We start from the raw sequence: 21,675 nt of genomic DNA on the forward strand, positions 1-21,675 counted from the left end.
AGAATAAAGAAATGATGTTTGACAGGAAGATCATGTTAAGGAAGAATAAAGAAATGATGTTTTACAGGAAGATAATGTTAAGGAAGAATAAAGAAATGATTTAAGGAAGAATAAAGAAATGATGTTTTATAGGAAAATCATGTTAAGGAAGAATAAAGAAATGATGTTTTACAGGAAGATAATGTTAAGGAAGAATAAAGAAATGATGTTTTACAGGAAGATAATGTTAAGGAAGAATAAAGAAATGATGTTTGACAGGAAGATAATGTTAAGGAAGAATAAAGAAATGATGTTTTACAGGAAGATAATGTTAAGGAAGAATAAAGAAATGATGTTTGACAGGAAGATCATGTTAAGGAAGAATAAAGAAATGATGTTTGACAGGAAGATAATGTTAAGGAAGAATAAAGAAATGATGTTTGACAGGAAGATAATGTTAAGGAAGAATAAAGAAATGATGTTTGACAGGAAGATAATGTTAAGGAAGAATAAAGAAATGATGTTTTACAGGAAGATCATGTTAAGGAAGAATAAAGAAATGATGTTTGACAGGAAGATAATGTTAAGGAAGAATAAAGAAATGATGTTTGACAGGAAGATAATGTTAAGGAAGAATAAAGAAATGATGTTTGACAGGAAGATAATGTTAAGGAAGAATAAAGAAATGATGTTTGACAGGAAGATAATGTTAAGGAAGAATAAAGAAATGATGTTTGACAGGAAGATAATGTTAAGGAAGAATAAAGAAATGATGTTTGACAGGAAGATAATGTTAAGGAAGAATAAAGAAATGATGTTTGACAGGAAGATAATGTTAAGGAAGAATAAAGAAATGATGTTTTACAGGAAGATAATGTTAAGGAAGAATAAAGAAATGATGTTTTACAGGAAGATCATGTTAAGGAAGAATAAAGAAATGATGTTTGACAGGAAGATAATGTTAAGGAAGAATAAAGAAATGATGTTTTACAGGAAGATAATGTTAAGGAAGAATAAAGAAATGATGTTTGACAGGAAGATAATGTTAAGGAAGAATAAAGAAATGATGTTTGACAGGAAGATAATGTTAAGGAAGAATAAAGAAATGATGTTTGACAGGAAGATAATGTTAAGGAAGAATAAAGAAATGATGTTTGACAGGAAGATAATGTTAAGGAAGAATAAAGAAATGATGTTTTACAGGAAGATAATGTTAAGGAAGAATAAAGAAATGATGTTTTACAGGAAGATAATGTTAAGGAAGAATAAAGAAATGATGTTTTACAGGAAGATAATGTTAAGGAAGAATAAAGAAATGATGTTTGACAGGAAGATAATGTTAAGGAAGAATAAAGAAATGATGTTTGACAGGAAGATAATGTTAAGGAAGAATAAAGAAATGATGTTTTACAGGAAGATAATGTTAAGGAAGAATAAAGAAATGATGTTTTACAGGAAGATCATGTTAAGGAAGAATAAAGAAATGATGTTTTACAGGAAGATCATGTTAAGGAAGAATAAAGAAATGATGTTTGACAGGAAGATAATGTTAAGGAAGAATAAAGAAATGATGTTTTACAGGAAGATCATGTTAAGGAAGAATAAAGAAATGATGTTTTACAGGAAGATCATGTTAAGGAAGAATAAAGAAATGATGTTTTACAGGAAGATCATGTTAAGGAAGAATAAAGAAATGATGTTTGACAGGAAGATCATGTTAAGGAAGAATAAAGAAATGATGTTTTACAGGAAGATAATGTTAAGGAAGAATAAAGAAATGATGTTTGACAGGAAGATAATGTTAAGGAAGAATAAAGAAATGATGTTTGACAGGAAGATAATGTTAAGGAAGAATAAAGAAATGATGTTTGACAGGAAGATAATGTTAAGGAAGAATAAAGAAATGATGTTTGACAGGAAGATAATGTTAAGGAAGAATAAAGAAATGATGTTTGACAGGAAGATAATGTTAAGGAAGAATAAAGAAATGATGTTTGACAGGAAGATAATGTTAAGGAAGAATAAAGAAATGATGTTTGACAGGAAGATAATGTTAAGGAAGAATAAAGAAATGATGTTTGACAGGAAGATAATGTTAAGGAAGAATAAAGAAATGATGTTTGACAGGAAGATAATGTTAAGGAAGAATAAAGAAATGATGTTTGACAGGAAGATAATGTTAAGGAAGAATAAAGAAATGATGTTTGACAGGAAGATAATGTTAAGGAAGAATAAAGAAATGATGTTTGACAGGAAGATAATGTTAAGGAAGAATAAAGAAATGATGTTTGACAGGAAGATAATGTTAAGGAAGAATAAAGAAATGATGTTTGACAGGAAGATAATGTTAAGGAAGAATAAAGAAATGATGTTTGACAGGAAGATCATGTTAAGGAAGAATAAAGAAATGATGTTTGACAGGAAGATAATGTTAAGGAAGAATAAAGAAATGATGTTTGACAGGAAGATAATGTTAAGGAAGAATAAAGAAATGATGTTTGACAGGAAGATAATGTTAAGGAAGAATAAAGAAATGATGTTTGACAGGAAGATAATGTTAAGGAAGAATAAAGAAATGATGTTTGACAGGAAGATAATGTTAAGGAAGAATAAAGAAATGATGTTTGACAGGAAGATCATGTTAAGGAAGAATAAAGAAATGATGTTTGACAGGAAGATAATGTTAAGGAAGAATAAAGAAATGATGTTTGACAGGAAGATAATGTTAAGGAAGAATAAAGAAATGATGTTTTACAGGAAGATAATGTTAAGGAAGAATAAAGAAATGATGTTTGACAGGAAGATAATGTTAAGGAAGAATAAAGAAATGATGTTTGACAGGAAGATAATGTTAAGGAAGAATAAAGAAATGATGTTTGACAGGAAGATCATGTTAAGAAAGAATAAAGAAATGTTTGACAGGAAGATAATGTTAAGGAAGAATAAAGAAAGGATGTTTTACAGGAAGATAATGTTAAGAAAGAATAAAGAAAGGATATTTTACAGGAAGATAATGTTAAGGAAGAATAAAGAAATGATGTTTTACAGGAAGATAATGTTAAGGAAGAATAAAGAAATGATGTTTGACAGGAAGATCATGTTAAGGAAGAATAAAGAAATGATGTTTTACAGGAAGATCATGTTAAGGAAGAATAAAGAAATGATGTTTGACAGGAAGATAATGTTAAGGAAGAATAAAGAAATGATGTTTGACAGGAAGATCATGTTAAGGAAGAATAAAGAAATGATGTTTGACAGGAAGATCATGTTAAGGAAGAATAAAGAAATGATGTTTGACAGGAAGATCATGTTAAGGAAGAATAAAGAAATGATGTTTTACAGGAAGATCATGTTAAGGAAGAATAAAGAAAGGATGTTTTACAGGAAGATCATGTTAAGGAAGAATAAAGAAAGGATGTTTTACAGGAAGATCATGTTAAGGAAGAATAAAGAAAGGATGTTTTACAGGAAGATCATGTTAAGGAAGAATAAAGAAATGATGTTTTACAGGAAGATCATGTTAAGGAAGAATAAAGAAATGATGTTTGACAGGAAGATCATGTTAAGGAAGAATAAAGAAATGATGTTTGACAGGAAGATAATGTTAAGGAAGAATAAAGAAATGATGTTTTACAGGAAGATAATGTTAAGGAAGAATAAAGAAATGATGTTTGACAGGAAGATAATGTTAAGGAAGAATAAAGAAATGATGTTTGACAGGAAGATAATGTTAAGGAAGAATAAAGAAATGATGTTTTACAGGAAGATAATGTTAAGGAAGAATAAAGAAATGATGTTTGACAGGAAGATAATGTTAAGGAAGAATAAAGAAATGATGTTTGACAGGAAGATAATGTTAAGGAAGAATAAAGAAATGATGTTTGACAGGAAGATAATGTTAAGGAAGAATAAAGAAATGATGTTTGACAGGAAGATAATGTTAAGGAAGAATAAAGAAATGATGTTTTACAGGAAGATAATGTTAAGGAAGAATAAAGAAATGATGTTTGACAGGAAGATAATGTTAAGGAAGAATAAAGAAATGATGTTTGACAGGAAGATAATGTTAAGGAAGAATAAAGAAATGATGTTTGACAGGAAGATCATGTTAAGGAAGAATAAAGAAATGATGTTTGACAGGAAGATCATGTTAAGGAAGAATAAAGAAATGATGTTTGACAGGAAGATAATGTTAAGGAAGAATAAAGAAATGATGTTTGACAGGAAGATAATGTTAAGGAAGAATAAAGAAATGATGTTTTACAGGAAGATAATGTTAAGGAAGAATAAAGAAATGATGTTTGACAGGAAGATAATGTTAAGGAAGAATAAAGAAATTATGTTTTACAGGAAGATAATGTTAAGGAAGAATAAAGAAATGATGTTTGACAGGAAGATCATGTTAAGGAAGAATAAAGAAATGATGTTTGACAGGAAGATAATGTTAAGGAAGAATAAAGAAATGATGTTTGACAGGAAGATCATGTTAAGGAAGAATAAAGAAATGATGTTTTACAGGAAGATAATGTTAAGGAAGAATAAAGAAATGATGTTTGACAGGAAGATAATGTTAAGGAAGAATAAAGAAATGATGTTTGACAGGAAGATAATGTTAAGGAAGAATAAAGAAATGATGTTTTACAGGAAGATAATGTTAAGGAAGAATAAAGAAATGATGTTTGACAGGAAGATAATGTTAAGGAAGAATAAAGAAATGATGTTTGACAGGAAGATAATGTTAAGGAAGAATAAAGAAATGATGTTTGACAGGAAGATAATGTTAAGGAAGAATAAAGAAATTATGTTTTACAGGAAGATAATGTTAAGGAAGAATAAAGAAATGATGTTTGACAGGAAGATAATGTTAAGGAAGAATAAAGAAATGATGTTTGCCAGGAAGATCATGTTAAGGAAGAATAAAGAAATGATGTTTGACAGGAAGATCATGTTAAGGAAGAATAAAGAAATGATGTTTGACAGGAAGATAATGTTAAGGAAGAATAAAGAAATGATGTTTGACAGGAAGATAATGTTAAGGAAGAATAAAGAAATGATGTTTTACAGGAAGATAATGTTAAGGAAGAATAAAGAAATGATGTTTGACAGGAAGATAATGTTAAGGAAGAATAAAGAAATGATGTTTGACAGGAAGATAATGTTAAGGAAGAATAAAGAAATGATGTTTTACAGGAAGATAATGTTAAGGAAGAATAAAGAAATGATGTTTGACAGGAAGATAATGTTAAGGAAGAATAAAGAAATGATGTTTTACAGGAAGATAATGTTAAGGAGGAATAAAGAAAGGATGTTTTACAGGAAGATAATGTTAAGGAAGAATAAAGAAATGATGTTTTACAGGAAGATAATGTTAAGGAAGAATAAAGAAATGATGTTTTACAGGAAGATAATGTTAAGGACGAATAAAGAAATGATGTTTTACTGAGATAAGAATGATTTTAGGGATGGAAATGCTGTTCATTTGGAAGAAGGAAAAGAGATGGCATTATTGTGATAATCGATTACTTAAAGACAAATTGGAAAGAATAGTATTTTAGTTATAATTATGAAAAAAGAGGTAAAATAATTTTGTCATTAGTAACAAGAACATTAAGTGGTTGTTAGCCACCAAGAGTGAGAGTGAGGCAGATGTTAATGGAAATATGTATTCATATTCATCAAGGATACCCATACCTCCAGGTTAGTGGCACAGTACGATGCCTCAGAGATCATCCATGTGCAACTAACAACGGGCAAAACTGCAATTCAAATTGTAGCTTGCTACAGATCACCTACCATGACCCAGGACCCCCATTCCGCGTTTTTGGAGACACTGGAAAATATTAAGGTCCTACCAAATGTCCTAATATTGGGTGATTTCAAGTACCCAAACATTAACTGGGAAAACTACTCAAGTACTAACTCCCTTGCCCAATGCTTCCTAGAATTTATAAACTCGAACGCCTTCGATCAACTGGTCAACACCCTTACCAAAAGTGACAATATATTGGACCTGGTCATCACCAACATGGGTGTCTGGTGTTCTACACAAAATGTCAAACCCTAACTCAGACCATAGACTAATCACTCTGGATATCCACATTCCGCCCCCACCCCCAATCAAGAAAACCACCGTGAAAAACTTTTCAAAAGCAAACTTCATGTTACTTAAGACGGAGGTGGAAAGGTTCACAGCCCCCATGCAAAAAGACAATGCTGTCCAAGCTGCTGAATCCCTTACAAAGGCACTCTATGAGCACCTGCTAGAATGCATGGATTGTGCTATCCCAAGCAAAACCAAGACTCTCTCCTCCAAGAAAAGGAAACCAGTCTGGTGGACCCCAGCCATAAACAAGCTATACAATAGAAGGAGGAAACTAGTACAGAAAAGAGTAAAATCCCAAGAAGGGAAGACATCCCTGATCAGTATCAGCAAGAAACTACGATCCCTTATAAAATCATCCAAGGCGAGCTTCGAAAGACAAACTGCCAAGGACTCCAAAGATGACCACAAAGCGTTCTTCAGCTATGTCAAGAACCTAAGTGGAAACTCTCAGATCTGCTCTGGGTTAGTGCAGAATGGCACAAAATACACTGAACCGACTGATATTGTCAACTATCTGGCAGACAGGTTTAGTTCAAACTTCACCCCCTAAAGGGCCCATAACCATACCAGAAGAATGTAGTGCCCCGGCAATCACTGACACACAGGTTAAAACAGCCCTATCCAAAGCCAGAAATACAGCTTCAGTGGGACCAGACGGTGCCCCAGGCTGTGTCTTACACGAGCTCCAAAATGAACTAACCCCTCACATAAACACACTGTTCAAACTCAGCCTCTCTACAGGCTACTTACCCATAGAGTGGTGCACAGAAGCAGTTATCCCACTCCACAAAGTTGGAGCCACAAGAAACCCTAGGAACTGTTGCCCTATAAGCCTGACTAGCCTGGTCTGCAAGGCTGTGGAGCGCATCATCATGGAATTCATTAACCGAGACATTGGGATCCTTCAAACATTGGACCCTACCCAGTTTGGCATTGTTAAGGGCAGATCATGCCTCCTAAACCTGGTGGACTTCTTTGAGACAGTTACCAAGGCTTTAGATGAGGGAAAGGAGGTCCACAAAGCCTATCGAGACCTTGCAAAGGCTTTTAACACCATTCCCCATTCTGGTATTATAGACAAGCTCACCAGCCTGAACATAAACCCCTACGTCATGAGATGGGTTGCCAATTGGCTCAAGGATAGAACCCACATGGTGAGAGTTGCAGGCTCTAGGTCCAACTCTAAACCAGTTACAAGTGGCGTCCCCTAGGGCTCAGTCCTGTGTCCCCTCCTGTTCAGTGTATACTTCTCAGAGGTACAGACAAGCACAGGAGAACTATGGCTGACCAAGTTCGCAGACGACTGCAAATTGGGGGCCATAAGTGACTCTCCAGCTGATACAGACATCCTCCAGAAGAGTCTCACTGAGACAGATACCTGGTGTCAAAATCATGGCCTCAAGCTAAATGCCAAAAAGTGCATAGTTGTCCCCTTTGGAAAAAACAAAGTACCCACGAACTACCACATACGTGGTAGTCCCCTAACTACAGAAAATGTAATAAGAGATCTGGGGACCCAAGTAGACAGTAATCTCTGCTTTGATAATCATATTGCCAAGGTGGTTAGAAAATTCTTCTCTGTGACCCACCTAATCATAAAAGTGTTCTCATCTAGAACAAAAGAGGTTATTGTGCCTTTCTACTCATCACTCATCAGACCCATCATAGAGTACAACGCCCCATTTGGGATGTACCTTACAAGACACCTGCAACAGCTGGAAAGACCACAGAAGTACCTCACCAAGAGGATTACTGGCCTCAAACATATGCCCTATGCAGCCCGACTGAAGAAACTCCAGCTGTACTCCGTTGCATACTGCTTACTCAGAGGTGATCTCTGTCTGACATACAAGGCCTTGTCCAACCTAGAACTGATGGACATGCTCCAACTAAAAAAAAACAAATTCCCAAGAGCCACACGCTCTATGGATCTAAACGTCACCACAACGATAAATAGGACTTGCTGGAGGGATAGATTCCTGTCCCAGAGACTCCCCATGCTTTGGAACAGGATTCCAATCTGCATTAGGCAGAGCCTCTCACTAGCACTCTTCAAGAAAAACCTTGACGAGTGGATGGGAAACAGAAAATTTACCCCGGGGATCACTGCAGTGGCTCTGCTGGACAGAGGCACTGGGAAGTAATCTAAGGGGGCGGCGGAAGCTAACACATTCTGGCTAAGCTTATAGATGCCCTCAGGCAGATAGCCTAGTACTTACCTATGAACCTAATTCTAAATTACCAAGTGATAATATACAGTAGAAGTGACTGAATCAATATACCTCATTCAGTTAATTAATATAATGGTAAAAAATGCTGGAAACATAAGTGGGAGGTTGGCATAATGATTAAGGTGTTTCTCTTACAAATACAAGGTACAGGGTTTGATCCTTCTATGGATTAATTGGCTAGACTTAAAATAGCCCACAAGAGCAGTTAGCCTAGTACAAATCTATGACCTTATAAGTGTCTAATGCTGGGCCATCCACACTGAATGTTCCTGAATTTGAGTATGAAGTAAAATTTTCCTGTTTAAGAATAAGTCATAAGTCCACACAGCATGCATCTATCATTCAGTATGCAGATGACACTACCTTAATCTGTGCTGCACAAAACATTCCCACCCTTCTGCAAACAACTCAAATAGTATTTTCTGATGTTGAAAACTACCTAACCAAAGGCCAACTTATCCTCAATCCAAAGAAAATTCAGCTTATGATTATAACCAGTTCTAACAAAAACACTGATGACAGTCAATTCACTATCTACTCCACAAATGCTACTCCAATCGCTCCAGTGGCACAGGCTAAGCTATTGGGAATAACCATAGACACCCACCTAAAATTTGATAGTCATCTCAACTTAACTATTAAAAAAGTACATGCCAAACTGGGATCACTCTACCGTATCAAACCATTTCTTGCCAACAACACAAGATCAGCCATTGCTCACTCCCAACTTCTATTCACCCTACTCTATGCATCTCCCATTCTGACTAATCTCAATAAAACTGAACTAAGCAAAATGGAAGCCTGCTATACAGAATTGCCCACTTTGCTGCAAATTGCTCATAAAGAACTCAATACTGAGACAGCTCCACTGGCTTGAACTGCCCAACCTCCTAACCTACAATCAGCTCTGCCTCTGTCATTCTATCTATTACCTCCCCAATAAGTGTCCTGCCCTCAAAAACCTAGTACAACATCACTCAGCAAAAAGGCCTCTTAGATCATTAAGCAAGCTACTACTAGAAGTCACCAACAGCTACAATAGCGTTGGAGATAAAAAATGGAACTCTGTCCCCACTAGCATTCAAAACACATCGTCCAAAGCCTCCTTTAAAGACGTAATCAGGCAACATCTCAAGCAAAGTTGGCAGTGCCGTGATTGCTCCCCAGGCTAGTGAAAGAGGATAAAGGTGCACATACTAAACCTAGAGTACTTGATTAAGATTTAAAACTATTCTCACAAACACTGCCTAATCTACAGTGTATGTACTGTACCTGTGTACTATGTATGCATTCTACCTATGTTCCAAATTTCAGCTGTACACCACAAATCTTTTAAGTCCCTTTATTTTTAAATATTTTTTTATTTGTTCTCTCCACTATAACTGTTGATGTGCTGCATACCATTGTAAAAACATGTCTTTTGTAATTTGTGTGTATACTGATCATGTCTAAATGTATCTGTAATTTTTCTTTGTGGAGGTTTTCTCCCCAGGTCTCTGCTGAAAAAGGGCCTTTTCGGCTCAGTCAGACACCCCCGGTTAACAAATGTGAAATAAAAATAAAATAAATAAAATAAGTTAAAGAACATGGAGCCTCTCCATATCAGGTGCTAAAATGGTTGTAATGGACCAGAGATGTTATGATATAAGGATAAACATAGACTATCTGTCTCAGACATATATGAAAGAATGGAGAAAGATAAGTTGAGTTATAGTCAGAAAATATAATGAATTTCTTATGCATTGTTTAATAAATATATGTTATCAAATGAAAAGTATGATTACTTAAGTGAGACTTTTAAAATGCCATATAGATAGATGAGCTTCCTGCTTGTAACCAAGGTTTGATAAATATGTTTATGATATTATGTGAAGTATATTAAGAAATGTGTTTGAGTAATATCAAAAATACATTTGAATAAGAGAACTGCTATGGGCATCCCTATTGCTCCTGTTTATGCATGCAGCTATTTACAGTGAAGAAACTGTCTTTGAGTAGGACATTATTTTTGAAATAATGCGTTAAAGTAGTTATGAGATTTACAGGTGAGAAATGTTATCACGAGAAAACATTGAAAAACATTATAGAAGTCTTAAGAGAATTTTAAAAACCTTTGAAAATAATTTATGAATGTGGTAGTAATGAAGTAATACTTTTAGATACTGAGTTGTAAAGAGGAAATGGTGGTGAAATTAATAGTTGTCTATACATAAAGGTGGTTGATTCTTTTTTTATTTTCAAAAATGTGTTTTATTTTTTTTATAACAAGAATAATAACAGTAATAACATATTTACACTCAAAACTGAAACAAATTATTTACAAAGTCCATAACAAGGAAATACTTCTATATACATTCAGGAAATCATCTAATACTTTTTTAGTAATGATTGTAACTTTTCCCAAGCAATTAATTTCTGTGTTAAATTCTTTGTATTCATTTTTAAACTAGATATTTCTTTTTCACATAAGGTCCTGGCTAAATCAATAAATAAATTAATTTCTGAAAGATATAGGAGAGTTAGTTTTTCAATTTTTTGTCACAACCTTTCTTGCTAGTGCAAGTATTGACCAAAGAAGGTGTGTTTGAGATCTGGGTATGATTTATGGTACTGGTACATTAAATAAAATGAGTGAACTTGAAATTTCACAATTATCATTCCATAAGGCCTTACAGAAACATTCAAATTCCTTCCAAAATTGGGATAACATATTACATGGAACAATCATATGAAACCAGTCAGCTTCTGTAGCTTTACACCGCCAACATTTCATATCATTTGTTTTGTACATATTTGCAATTCTTTGAGGTGTATAATAACTTCTGTGGAGGAATTTCCACATGTATATTTTCCAGTAAGGAGAAATTGTTGTTTTTTGTACTGATTTTAGAAGTAATTTCTTGCTTTTAGTAGTAAATTCTCCATTATTTATTTTGGTGGATTATTCCCAAAAAGAAGCATTCGTGGAATTATCAGATCTAATGACTTTATGTGTTAGGGATATAAATGAGGTGCCTTTCAAAGGACCATCAATTATATTAGTCAAAAGTTCTAGTGTTTTTGGTAGGTTATTTCCATGGGTTTGTAAGGAAAATATAGTTTTGTTATATAAAAATTCTCTGCAGGTTTGTATGTCTATCCAGTTATTTTTATGTAGGCTATATCTAGTAATTAGATGGTTAGCTGAATAAATTCCATTGGTGGATAAGAATTGTTTCCAGTATATTATCATTATTTTTAAATTCAAGCATTTTATTTTTATCAAAATATATTAAACATTCATTAGTATAAGCAATAGGAAAAATGAATATTAATAAGCTTTTAATTGACTGGTTAGATTGGGTGATTTTCATGAAATTTGCTATTATTGGACTGATGGGAGCAAGATTTTAACTTCTGTTTATCTTGTATGTATATTTTAAAGACCAAATAAAGGTATTTTGGTGTATTGTAGTTAGAGGGTCAATTAACATTCTATTATTGTTTAATAACATTTTTTCATGTAATGCTTTCCAGTATGAATTAGATGAGGGGTTTAACCATAAAAGGATGATATTAAAAATAGAAGCATTTACACAATAATCAATATTAGGAAAACTAATACTTCCTTCTTCCCAACTTGCCACATGTCTTTGTAATGATGTTCTGGGTGTTTGAGGATACCACAGACATTTTAGTAAGTTATTACCAATTTTTTAAAATATTTTCTTGATTGGGGGAATGATTAAAGACTGATTTATATAAAGAATTTTAGGTAACACTATCGTTTTAATTAGCATTAGTCTGTCCTCAAAAGTAAAATAAAGTTTGTTCCAATTATCTGTGAGATTAATAATTAGATTTGTTAAAATATTATAGTTTGTAGTAATTGTATTCTTAAGAGTGGAATTAATTTGAACACCCAAATATTTAATTTGTGTATTGTCCCAGTTAAAGCATTTATAACTTTTCATTTTCATAGTCGTCTTTTTATTTATTAACAAAGTCTGGGTCTTGTTATGATTAAATTTTAGTCCAGATAAACTTTCAAATAAATCTAAAGTGTTAAGTAGCTGATCTAAAGATGTATCAATGTCTCCACTAGTTAGTAACAAATCATCCGCAAATAGCTGAATCTTTGGAAATATGTTACTATTTAAATTATAGCCTTTAATGTGAACATTATTTCTAATATAGTTGGCTAGTGGTTCTACAGCTAGAGCGAAAATTAAAGGGGAAAGAGGGCAACCTTGTTTTGTTCCTTTTGTAAGTTTAAATGAGGGGATAAGAAAGAGCCTATCTTTACAAAAGAAACAGAGTCTTCATAAAGGAAAGGTGGTTGATTCTAATATGCAGTTGTGTTCAAGTTGTCATCCAAAGTATGTTAAAAAATAATTTTAGTAGAGCAATATTTATGAGAGTTGTGTAAAACACAAGTGAAAATGGATTTATGAGACAAGGTATGAGATTTGAATGTTACAGAGAGGCATATTTCTCAACCTGAAGACATTCAAAATAGATACAAAGGCTATTGAAAAGCAGGAGCAGACAGCCAAAAATCTGGACACCTAATTATCATAACATTTGAATTCCTAATAGCACATAGCTTCTCCCACCCCTGTTCAGCTGTGGAAAAGTACTCAAGATTCAGAGGTTTAAAAAATAAGAATGTAAAAGTATAAGCATATTATCAAAGACTGTGTAAAATCTGTAGGCTTAAATTATATAACAAAAATCTACCTCACACAGTCATTTATGTTTGTTTCTGAAAAAGTTAGATGCATCCTATGAGTCCTATTTCTTTAAATTATTAGTGCCATTAGTGTTAGGGTCATGTAGTCTGTTTTCCTGTATACTAAGCAAGCAGTAATGCCCACCAAGGGTATATGTTAATGTGTAATTTACGCCTGCCCAGGGGTGTTATGAGGCCCGACACCGCATGCAGAGGGCCTCTACACTTCAGGAAGGGCATAAATTACGCATTAACACATACCCTTGAGGGCATTACTTTGTTTCGAGAATGAGCTCTCTGTAAAATTATTCTGTTTTACTTACTTACTTTTTTACTGTATTTTACTATATTATTTTTTTTATATTTTTTTGAGGTAAAATAGGTCCTCTGCCTAATATTTCAAACTTGCTGTAGTATATGTTAATGGTGTTGGAGGAATCATTTTACATCCAAATATAACACTTTAAAAAATCCGGGTATTTATTTTTGGTCCCTTACTCCTAAAACATTTGGTTTATTGCCAGCCAGTGGAAACAGAAGGGTCTAAATAATGAAATACATTTGAGTTTTATTTCCTTCAGAAAATTCATGCTAACACAAATCCTTTTTATTTAAGCAAGACTGTAATTTTCTAAGAGCAATAATTAAAATATGTTCTTATTTTTGAGCCTCTATTCCCCTTTTATTTTAGGCTTTATCCAGATTTCTTCAGCTGAAGGGTCCAGAGGTGTACAAACCTCCTTGCCGCTGTCAGTGGTAGATCTCACTCACTCTCTCTCTTTCTCTCACACACACACACACACACACACACACACACACACACACACACACACACACACACACACACTTTCTTCTGTTTTGCTCGATCAATCTCTCTCTTACTCTGTGTTACACGCATGCACTCTCACACACATGCTTTATTTTAAATTTTTTTTACTTTTTTATTTTACACTTAAATTGGCAAAAGTGCTGCTTAACAAGTGTAAAATAATGGCTCACTCTCATTTTCACTGACGTGCACATATACACTCACACACAGACATACACAGACACAATTTTTTTAATTGTCTTCTGTTTTTTTTTTTTTTTTGCTTTTTTTTTCCACATTTTACAAATGCTAAACAGCAAAACCACTGCTTAGTGAGTGTAAAATAATGGCAGCCATAATTTTTTTCAGTCCAAACTCTAAGGCAGCTTGATATGCTGCCGTGAAGCGGCGGACTTGTTTTTCAGCGGGTATTACTTTAAATTAATACCCTGCTGGAGAATGTTCGTTCTCCAATCAGGGTGCTGATGTATGGTTTGCCCATTCTCTAAACTGCTTTAAAGTTATGTCTGGGCTGGTGATTCAGAAAATCATGGAGAGTTGTAAATCAGGCCTGAAAATAAAAACACACCTCCAAAAGTAGGTACATTATGTTAATGGGTAAATCAGGCCTAAAAGTATGTACATTCCTCCAAAATAGGTACAGTAGAGAGGTCTACAATAAGGGTATCCCAAAGATTTATTATTGAAAGAATTGGAAATGATGGACAATGAGGAAAATTAGTACTTTACTTAAAAATAAGAATAATAAGAGAGAAAAATAGAACATAAAAAAGATATACATATATTGGTAGAGGATTACTTATGTTTACTACATACACGCCCATTAGTCAACATTTTTAGAAAATAGTACGGCATACTTGGGTAATGCTGTATAGTAATGTTAAAGTTAGAAACGTAATTGGAGGAGTTTCTTAATTTTTATATGGATGAGGGAAATTTTAAAAGAGAGGGTAAGTTATAAAAAGGTTATGATGGAAGAAGAGGCATATTTAAATCTGATGGCTGCACTACTTTTGTTATGTTAATGAAACTAATGTTTTTTATATATATATATATATATATATATATATATATATATATATATATATATATATAGGGTCTATATTATATCATCGAATGCTTAAAAAAGCGAACACTGATTGATCGACGTAATTTAAGCGAAAGCTTACAATCTCGAACTGTTAGATCAGCGATTTTTTTCCCAGGGAAAAAAATTGCTGATCCAAAACACATACACACAACACAAGCACACCAAACAAACAGAAATCCACACACATACACCTAAAATCTGATACCTAACCCTACACTAAACTATGCACACACCACTAACTACCCACTTACCTTAACCCAAACACTAACCCTAAGGTCCATCACTATCCACACTCACCTCACCCGCTCATTAACCCTAACTCACTTAAATCCGCCCTAACCCTCATGTCCACTCAATCGCACACACACCTAACCTGAGCCCTAACCCTAACTCACCTAAATCACCCTAACACTCACATCCACACAATCGCACACTTACCTGAATCCGACCAGTAACTTTCCACCATAACACTGAAAATACCGAAGCAACAGAAACAGACAACCGAATTCTTTCCCTTGGAAAAAATTTGAGTTTCTGCTGCTTCGATTTTTTGCAGTTTTGCGAAAATAAGTTCGATATATATATATATATATATATATATATATATATATATATATATATATATATATATATCTTGAGTTTGGGACAGGAAATTCTAATAAACAAGCTGACTGTGAAAGTTCTTACCTAGTATATGTTGCACCAGTTGCTTGCCATTGATTTTATGCCGGCAAAACAGAACAAATACTTCATGAACAAATTAGGGAGCTATGCAGGTCTGTGATTGAGTGAGATGAAACGAACGCAGGGACTGTCCGCTGTATGAATTCTAACCAGTGTGTCAACCTGTGCTGTCAGTGATTGGAAAACTAAATAAAACTAAGTGATGTTCTTGTCCTAAGGGTCATCTCTTACAGTTGGAAAGCAAATGGCAGTTGCCTTTAGATACACATAATGGTATGGGTCTCAGTTGTAAAGTGCATATTAAATCAACCTTAACCCTGGCACTGAATCTATATTTTAAATAAGATTTTTGCTATATTTTCAATAATCCTGGTGCTATATAAATAAGGTTTTGTATGAAAATAATTGTACTGCATTTAACTGAAGTATTTTATATTTATATAGGGTCATAGGTAGGTACTAGGCTATCTGCCCGAAGGCATTTATAAGCCTAGCTGGAATGTGTTGGCTTTCACTGCCCCCTTAGATTAGTTCCCTGTACCTCTGTCCAGCAAAGCCATTGAAGTGATTCCTGGGGTAAACTTTCTGTTGCCCATCCACTTGTCAAGGTTTCTCTTGAAGAGGGTTAGCGAGGAGCTGTGCCTGATATAGATTGGAATCTTGTTCCAGAGCATGGAAAGTCTCTGGGACAGGCATGTATCCCTCTAGCACGTCCTATTTATTGTTGTGGTGAGGTTTAGATCCCTGGAGCATGTGGCTTGAGGGGATATGGTTTTCTTTAGGTGGAGCATGTCCATCAATTCTGGGTTGGACATGGCCTTGTACGTCAGGCAGTGATCACCTCTGCGTAGGCTGTATGCAACCAAGTACAGCTGGAGTTTCTTCAGTCGAGCTGGGTAGGGCATCTGCTTGAGGCCAATGATCCTCTTGGTGAGGTACTATTGTGGTCTTTCCAGTTGTTGAAGATGTCTTGTAAGGTACATCCCAAACGGAGCATTGTACTCTATGATGGGACTGATGAGTGATGCGTAGAGGAGCCCAATGACATCTTTTGATCTGGATGCAACCCCTTTTATGATTAGGTGAGCCACATAGAAAGATTTTCTAACCACTTCGGCAATGTGATTATCAAAGGCGAGGTTACTATCTACTGGGGTCCCCAGATCCCTTATTACGTCTTCCGTATTTAGGGGGCTACCACCTATGTGGTAGTTTGTGCGTACTTTGTTTTTTCCAAAGGGGATGACTGTACACTTTTTGGCATTTAGCTTGAGGCCATGGTTTTGACACCAGGTATCTGTCTCAGTGAGACCCTTTTGGAGGATCTTTGTGTCAGCCAGAGAGTCAATTATAGCCTCTAGTTTCCAGTCGTCTGCGAACTTGGTCAGCCATAGTCGTCCTATGCTTGCCTGTACCTCTGAGAAGTATATGCCAAACAGGATGGGTCCTAGGACTGAGCCCTGGGGAATGCCACTTGGTAACCAGTTTAGAGTCAGACCTAGCTCCTGCAACTCTTATCTTGTGGGTTCTGTCCATGAGCCAGCTGGCAACCCATGTCGTGACATAGGGGTTTATGTTCAGGTTGGTGAGCTTGTCTATAATACCTGAGTGGGGAATGGTGTTGAAGGCCTTTGTGAGGTCTAGGTAGGCTGTGTGGACCACCTTTCCCTCGTCTATAGCCTTGGTAACTGTCTCAAAGAAGTCCACCAGGTTTAGGAGGCATGATCTGCCCTTAACAAAGCCAAACTGGGTACGGTCCAGTGTTTGGAGATTTCCTATGCTCCATAGCTTTGCAGACCAAGCTAGTTAGGCTTATAGGGCGATAGTTCCTGGGGTCCATTGTGGTCCACCTTTGTGGCATGGAATAACCATTGCTGTGCACCACTCTGTGGGCACGTAGCCTGTGGAGAGGCTGAGTTTAAACAGTGTGTTTAGGTGAGGGGTTAGTTCATCTTTGAACTCATGTAGGACACAGCCTGTGACACCGTCGGGTCTCATTGATGCTGTGTTTTTGGCTTTGGAGAGGGCTGTTTTAACCTGAATGTTTGTGATTTCATGGGTACTACATTCTTTTGGTATAGTTATGGGCCCTTTTGGGGGTGAAATTTGCACTGAACCTTTCTGCCAGAATGTTGGCTATATTAGTCGGTTGAGTGTATTTTGTGCCATTCTGCACTAACTCTGAGCAGATCTGAGAATTGCCACTTAGATTCTTGACATAGCTAAAGAATGCCTTGTGGTTATCTTTGGAGTCCATTGCAATTTTTCTTTTGAAGCTAGCCTTGGACAATTTTATGAGGGAACGTAGTTTCTTGCTGATACTGATCAGGGATGTCTTCCCTTCTTGGGATTTTACTCTTTTCTGTACTAGTTTCCTCCTTCTATTGTATAGCTTGTTTATGGCAGGGGTCCACCAGACTGGTTTCCCTTTCTTGGAGGAGTGAGTCTTGGTTTTGTTTGGGATAGCACAATCTATGCATTCTTGTAGGTGCCCGTAGAGTGCATTAGTAAAGGATTTTGCAGCTTGGACAGCGTTTGACCCGGGGGTGGTGGCAGAATGTGGATATCCAAAGTGATTAGTTTATGGTCAGATCTAACCAGCGAGGGGTTGACCTCTGATGTGGAACACCAGTCACCAATGTTGATGATGACCAGGCCCAATATGTTGTCACCTCTTGTGGGGGTGTTGACCAGTTGATCCAGGGCGTTTGAGTTTATAAATTCTAGGAAATGTTGGACAAGGGAGTTTGTACTTGAGTAGTTCTCCCAGTTAATGTTTGGGTAATTGAAATCACCCAATATCAGGGTGTTTGGTAGTACCTTTATGTTTCCCAGTGTTTCCAAGAATGTGGAGTGGGGGTCCATAGACATGGTGGGTGATCTGTAGCAAGGTATAATTTGAATAGCAGTTTTGCCTGTTAGTTGCACGTGGATGATCTCTGAAGCATCGTGCTGTACCACTAACCTGGAGGTGTGGGTATCATTGACGAATATGGATACTCCCCCGCCTTTTGTATTTCGGTCAAGGTTTTGTGGCATGGTATGAGTTGTAGCCTGGTAGTGCTGGGGTGGTCTCTGGAGCCTTAAACCAGGTTTCTGTTACTGCACATATATCGATTTTCTCCATACTGAGGAGTGCCTTGAATGGGTGCATTTTGAGGTTTAGACTTCTGGCATCGAGTATCATTAACCTCAGTTTTTTGTTACTTGTGCTATTTACGGTGATGGGTTTGTCTTTTGAGCCTTGCCTAAAAAAGGCACTATGGGGGTGGCAAGAGCCTTGGCCAGTATTCGAAAGCCTAAGGGTGACAGGTGCAAGTCGTCTCTAGTGTAGCGAAGCAGCGTGGCTTGTCGAGCATGTCATCCCAGGCTGACAGACACTGGATCCCCTTTGAATGACACCAGAAGCTTAGCCGATTGTTGAAATTGATTATTTTTTCTCTATACCATGGTATCATTCTTGGTGAGGGCAGGATGCTACTCAGGGTCAGGGTCATACCAGCTTGAGCTACATGATCAGAGAGCTCCTCCATGTCTCTTTTCATGTAGTCCAGGGAGGTACGGTTCAGGTCATTCACACCAACATAGACAATGACAGAGTCATATTTGTACTTGTTCTGGAGTGACCTGAGTGCTTGTGTTATGTGGTGGATCCTAGCACCCGACAGACAGCTAACAGTAACCTTCTCCTTGTTCAGCCTAGTGAGTGGGACGTCAGTGTGCCTGACTATAGAGTCACCTATTACTAGTGTGTTGGGTATGTTATTTTGCCTTAAGGGCTGTGATTGTGTGGCACACTGGTTTTGTGAAGTATGTGTTTCATGGTTTGTGTTGGGGGGTGGAGGTTGCTTGGATGTCTGCTTTGGAGGGCTCTGTTGCTTTTGCAGATTTTTATTTAGAGCCTCCGAGTATGTTTTCGTGTATTTATGTCTGTTTTTTTCCGGTGCTGGTTTCATAGGTCTATGTGAGACAGGTAGTGTGATGCAAGTAATTCCCTTCTCCTCTTGACTGCCTGGTCCAATTTTGGGTTGAGAGAGCTTAGCCTCCAGTTTGATTGTATAATTGCATCTCTTGCATGTATTAGTGTTTGGTGGAAGGAGGAGAGGGTTGCCTGTGTACATAGGCAGTTGTTACATTGCCTCAAAATGCCCAGATTCACCAGTTGGACTGGAGAGTACACCTGAAACTGCCCTTTGGACATGCCTGAATAGGTACAGTGAACTGCTTTACTGATTGGCTGGTAAGGTCAAATAGAGAGCCTTGACCTTCTCTACAGTATAGGAGGGTCTAGTGCTAAGGTTTATTAGTGCTTGCTATGAGTTTTGAGCAAATGCCGGGATGAGAAGTGAATGCTTTGAGTGCTTAAGTTAAAAGTTTGTCTAGTTCCAAAGGAAAAATTGAAGATTAGACTTTGTGGAGCTGGGAATAGTTATACCCTAGCTAACCGGCACTGCCCGGCGCACAAAACCTTGCAAATGTGGGTTTTTATAGCAGGGAAATGAAAGAGATAGAAATTAGCCCAAAATGGCCAATAAACTACTAATTTCTGGGCTGAAACCACTCCTCCAGGGACAGATAGGTTGCTCAAAGCTCCCTCTCTCACAGTGAACAGAGAAACTTCCTTCTATCCAAGTAAGGTGTGGGCAAACACAGAAACTTGTAACACAGCCCTGAATTTCAGCACTAACCTGAAAACTGGACTATACTAGCATAGAAAGGTGGGAAAACAAGTATTTTTTTGTTTTTTTTCAGAAAATAAAGCAGATACAATCAAACAACACTTTAAATGCTCAGAAATGGCTATCACACTTGAGTGTGTAGCTTACAACAGTTAACAGTTTAAACACAAAAACGACTTTGTTAAAATTCAGGCAGTAAAATAAGTATAATATGTAGCTGAAACAAGCTTTTTAAATCAAAGAAACTCAAGAAAACCAGCGTTTAGGCGGGATTAGCTAAAGGCAACAAGAAAATGCAGAAGAATGATACTTAATCACTCCAAAGTCTCTATTTTGTCTCTCTGCTGCTGTAGAACTCTGCAGGGCACCAGGCAGGAGCTTGCTGAGCTGTATACTAGCACATAAACCTTGCAAATGCGGGTTTTATAGCAGGGAAATGAAAGAGAGAAATTGTCCCAAAATGGCTAATAAACTACTAATTTCTGGGCTGAAACCACTCCTCCAGGGACAGATAGGCTGCTCAAAGCTCCCTCTGTCACAGTGAGCAGAGAAACTTCTTTCTATCCAAGTAAGCTGTGGACAAACACAGAAACTTATAACACAGCCCTGAATTCAGCACTAACCTGAAAACTGGAATATACTAGCTTAGAAAGGTGGGAAAACAAGTTTTTTTTTTTTTTTTTGTTTTTTGTTTTTTTCAGAAAATAAAGCAGATACAATAAAAAAAAAACACTTTAAATGCACAGAACTGGCTATCACACTTGAGTGTGTAGCCTACAACAGTTAAACAGGTAATTTAAACACAAAAACAACTTTGTTAAAGTGCAGGCGGTAAAATAAGTACAATATGTAGCTGAAACAAGCTTTTTAAATCACAGGAACTCTAGAAAATTAGCATTTTAGGCAGAATTAACTAGAGGCAGCAAGAAAATGCAGAAAAATGATACTTAATCATGCCAAAGTCTCTCTTTTGTCTCTCTTCTGCTGTAGAAGTCTGCAGGGCACCAGGCAGGAGCTTGCTGAGCTGTATATGTGTATAAGTATGATGAATATGTGGAATTTTATTGGTAGATAGTGGCCGTGTAATGACTGCTGCATGTTTTAAATGCTGAAAATGGAAATGTTATTTTTTTATACGAGTCTGAAGAAGAACAATGTGGTTTGACTATATTAATAAGGTATTTGGTAGTATTTAGCAATGTGGTGAGACTTTTTTTTTCTCAGACCTCACACAGTCTAAGAAGTCTTAGTAATGCATACATCAGAATTTCTGGCATTTGACATTAGTCTTTTAACAAAGCATGCAGACCAGGTCAAGAATTCAACAATGTCAGTTTTAACAAATAGATGCTTATTTTATATATATATA

At 36.0% G+C, this 21,675-nt stretch overlaps 2 protein-coding genes across 3 annotated transcripts in view; both read left to right on the forward strand.

The window, feature by feature from the left end:
• Positions 1 to 21,675, forward strand: part of LOC122815126 (zinc finger protein 85-like) — a 383,598-nt gene that overhangs the window by 118,207 nt on the left and 243,716 nt on the right. The gene's annotated exons all lie outside the window — the stretch shown is intronic.
• LOC122815123 lies at positions 115 to 5,437 on the forward strand. Its single transcript, XM_044087373.1, has 2 exons — positions 115 to 2,866; positions 3,032 to 5,437. The coding sequence occupies exons 1-2, from the start codon at positions 119 to 121 to the stop codon at positions 5,420 to 5,422; spliced, it is 5,139 nt and encodes a 1,712-aa protein (XP_043943308.1). The 5' UTR covers positions 115 to 118; the 3' UTR covers positions 5,423 to 5,437.

The sequence above is a fragment of the Protopterus annectens genome, chromosome 11.part0, assembly GCF_019279795.1.
Source record: "Protopterus annectens isolate FY-2018-M chromosome 11.part0, PAN1.0, whole genome shotgun sequence".
In the NCBI taxonomy this organism is placed as follows: Eukaryota; Metazoa; Chordata; order Ceratodontiformes; family Protopteridae; genus Protopterus; species Protopterus annectens.